This window comes from Entamoeba dispar, genomic scaffold (assembly GCF_000209125.1).
Source record: "Entamoeba dispar SAW760 scf_1105229459647 genomic scaffold, whole genome shotgun sequence".
Classification (NCBI taxonomy): domain Eukaryota; phylum Evosea; order Mastigamoebida; family Endamoebidae; genus Entamoeba; species Entamoeba dispar.
In genome coordinates, this window is record NW_001853797.1 from 1 (window position 1) to 1,793 (window position 1,793).

Genomic DNA, 1,793 nt, shown 5'->3' on the forward strand with positions numbered 1-1,793 from the left:
AGAAGAAATAATTAATATAAATGAAAATTATTACAAGAAATAATAATATATGAATAAAAATATGAAATAAGTAAAGTAAGAAATGAAGAATAGAATAATAATCAAATTTCAATGAATAAATTTAATTGAACGATTTTTAATAATATTTTATTCAATAAAAAAAATGAATAAAGAATTGATTAAACAACAACTAAATACACCAAATGAAATTCTAAATAAAAGAATATATTAATATATAAAGAAATAGATAAATAAAATTATAAAAACTATAAATATATTTCAATTTTAAGTTATGTATTAAAAATAAAAATAAATAATGATTATTAAACAATAATAAAATAAAATAGATAATATAAACATAACAAAGATTTAATATATTTTATAATCATCTAAAGAATGATTAAATGAAATTATTATTACAAGTATATTTTATTAGAATTTAAAATGATAAAAATATACAATGATTTTATGAAATTATATAAATATAAAATATTTTTGATAATAAAAATATTAAATAAAATAATAAATAAGAAAATATAATATAAATAATGATAAATGAATAGAACAATTAATAATATATAATTCTAGTAATGAAATGATATAAAGAAATATAAAGTTGTTGTTCATAATACATTTAGTGATGATTAAATCAAAAGTAATTAAATAAATACAAAATAATCAATAATTCTTATGTGTATTAAGTTTGATTGTTTATTTAAATATTCATTGATTATTTTAAATATCAAATCAGTAAATATTGATGTATTTCATTGTTTATTCTTTATTATATTTATTTATTTTTGATTGTATTTTATTATTAAAACTTGTTTATATATTGTTCTTATATTTATTTTATTTCAATGATAATAAACACAATATTAATGAATATAATTTATAATATGATATAATTCAGTTTTATTAATTGATAATTTATCATTGATTTAATATTAATTTAATGATTTATTTATTATTGAATAATATAGTTGTTTATATATTCATTCAACATGTTTATTATCTATTCTATTATTTAGATTTAGTATAATTGAAATTATATATTCATCATATTCATTCTTTATGTGATTTCACGTTTTCATTATTATCTCGTGTTATTATTTCATTAAACATCTTGTTAATGATTTAAAAATTGAATATGATTGTTTAGAATATCGTTTCTTCGTCATTTCATTTATCAAATAATGTAATATTTAATACAAGAAATGATAATAATTAATAAAATCAATAAAGAATGATATAATTCATAAAATTAATGATTTAATTGAATAAATTAGAAATATAAAGAGAAGAATATGATAATAAAACTAATATTTGTGATATTAGATATGTAAATAAATTAATTAATAGATTAACTGATTTTATGAAAGTTAATAATGAAGATAATGAAACAATTACATTATAGATTCAATATAATAATAATTCAAAACTGTGAAAAAAATGAATATACAAGTAAATAACATTAATTTTGATTATCCTTCAAAAATAATCAAGTTAAATGTTTTTCTTTAACTATTATTCTAAAAAAATATCTTCAAATGAAGTTATAAAGCAAAAAAATTATAAAAGAAGTATATTATGTAACACAAAGTATAGGAACAATACTATTAAAAATAAATAAAGTTAATGAAATTAAAAAGGATAAAATTATAGCAGATTCTTATATTAAAAAAGATTTAAATTTTAATATATTATAAATTATAACAATATTGTTATAAATTTAAATAAATTATTTTAAAAAAATTTACATCATTCTAAATTATTTTTAAGTTATATCTATA

The 1,793-nt window shown here is 13.3% G+C and overlaps 1 protein-coding gene across 1 annotated transcript in view, besides 10 other annotated features; it reads left to right on the forward strand.

The window, feature by feature from the left end:
* The first annotated feature begins 2 nt into the window (after positions 1–2).
* Positions 3–121: a microsatellite.
* An 11-nt stretch (positions 122–132) lies between these two features.
* Positions 133–165: a sequence feature (AT_rich).
* Positions 166–212: 47 nt separating this feature from the next.
* Positions 213–256: a microsatellite.
* Positions 257–386: a sequence feature (AT_rich).
* A 37-nt stretch (positions 387–423) lies between these two features.
* Positions 424–614: a microsatellite.
* An 88-nt stretch (positions 615–702) lies between these two features.
* Positions 703–858: a microsatellite.
* Positions 846–967: a microsatellite.
* Positions 915–1,076: a microsatellite.
* A 115-nt stretch (positions 1,077–1,191) lies between these two features.
* Positions 1,192–1,298: a sequence feature (AT_rich).
* Positions 1,299–1,397: 99 nt separating this feature from the next.
* Positions 1,398–1,793, forward strand: part of EDI_264640 (uncharacterized protein) — a gene marked incomplete at both ends in the record, with an annotated part of 2,311 nt that continues 1,915 nt past the window's right edge. The window contains one exon of the mRNA XM_001735986.1: positions 1,398–1,464. Within this exon, the coding sequence (XP_001736038.1) occupies positions 1,398–1,464 (67 nt within the window). The remainder of the gene's footprint in view (positions 1,465–1,793) is intronic.
* Positions 1,623–1,774: a microsatellite.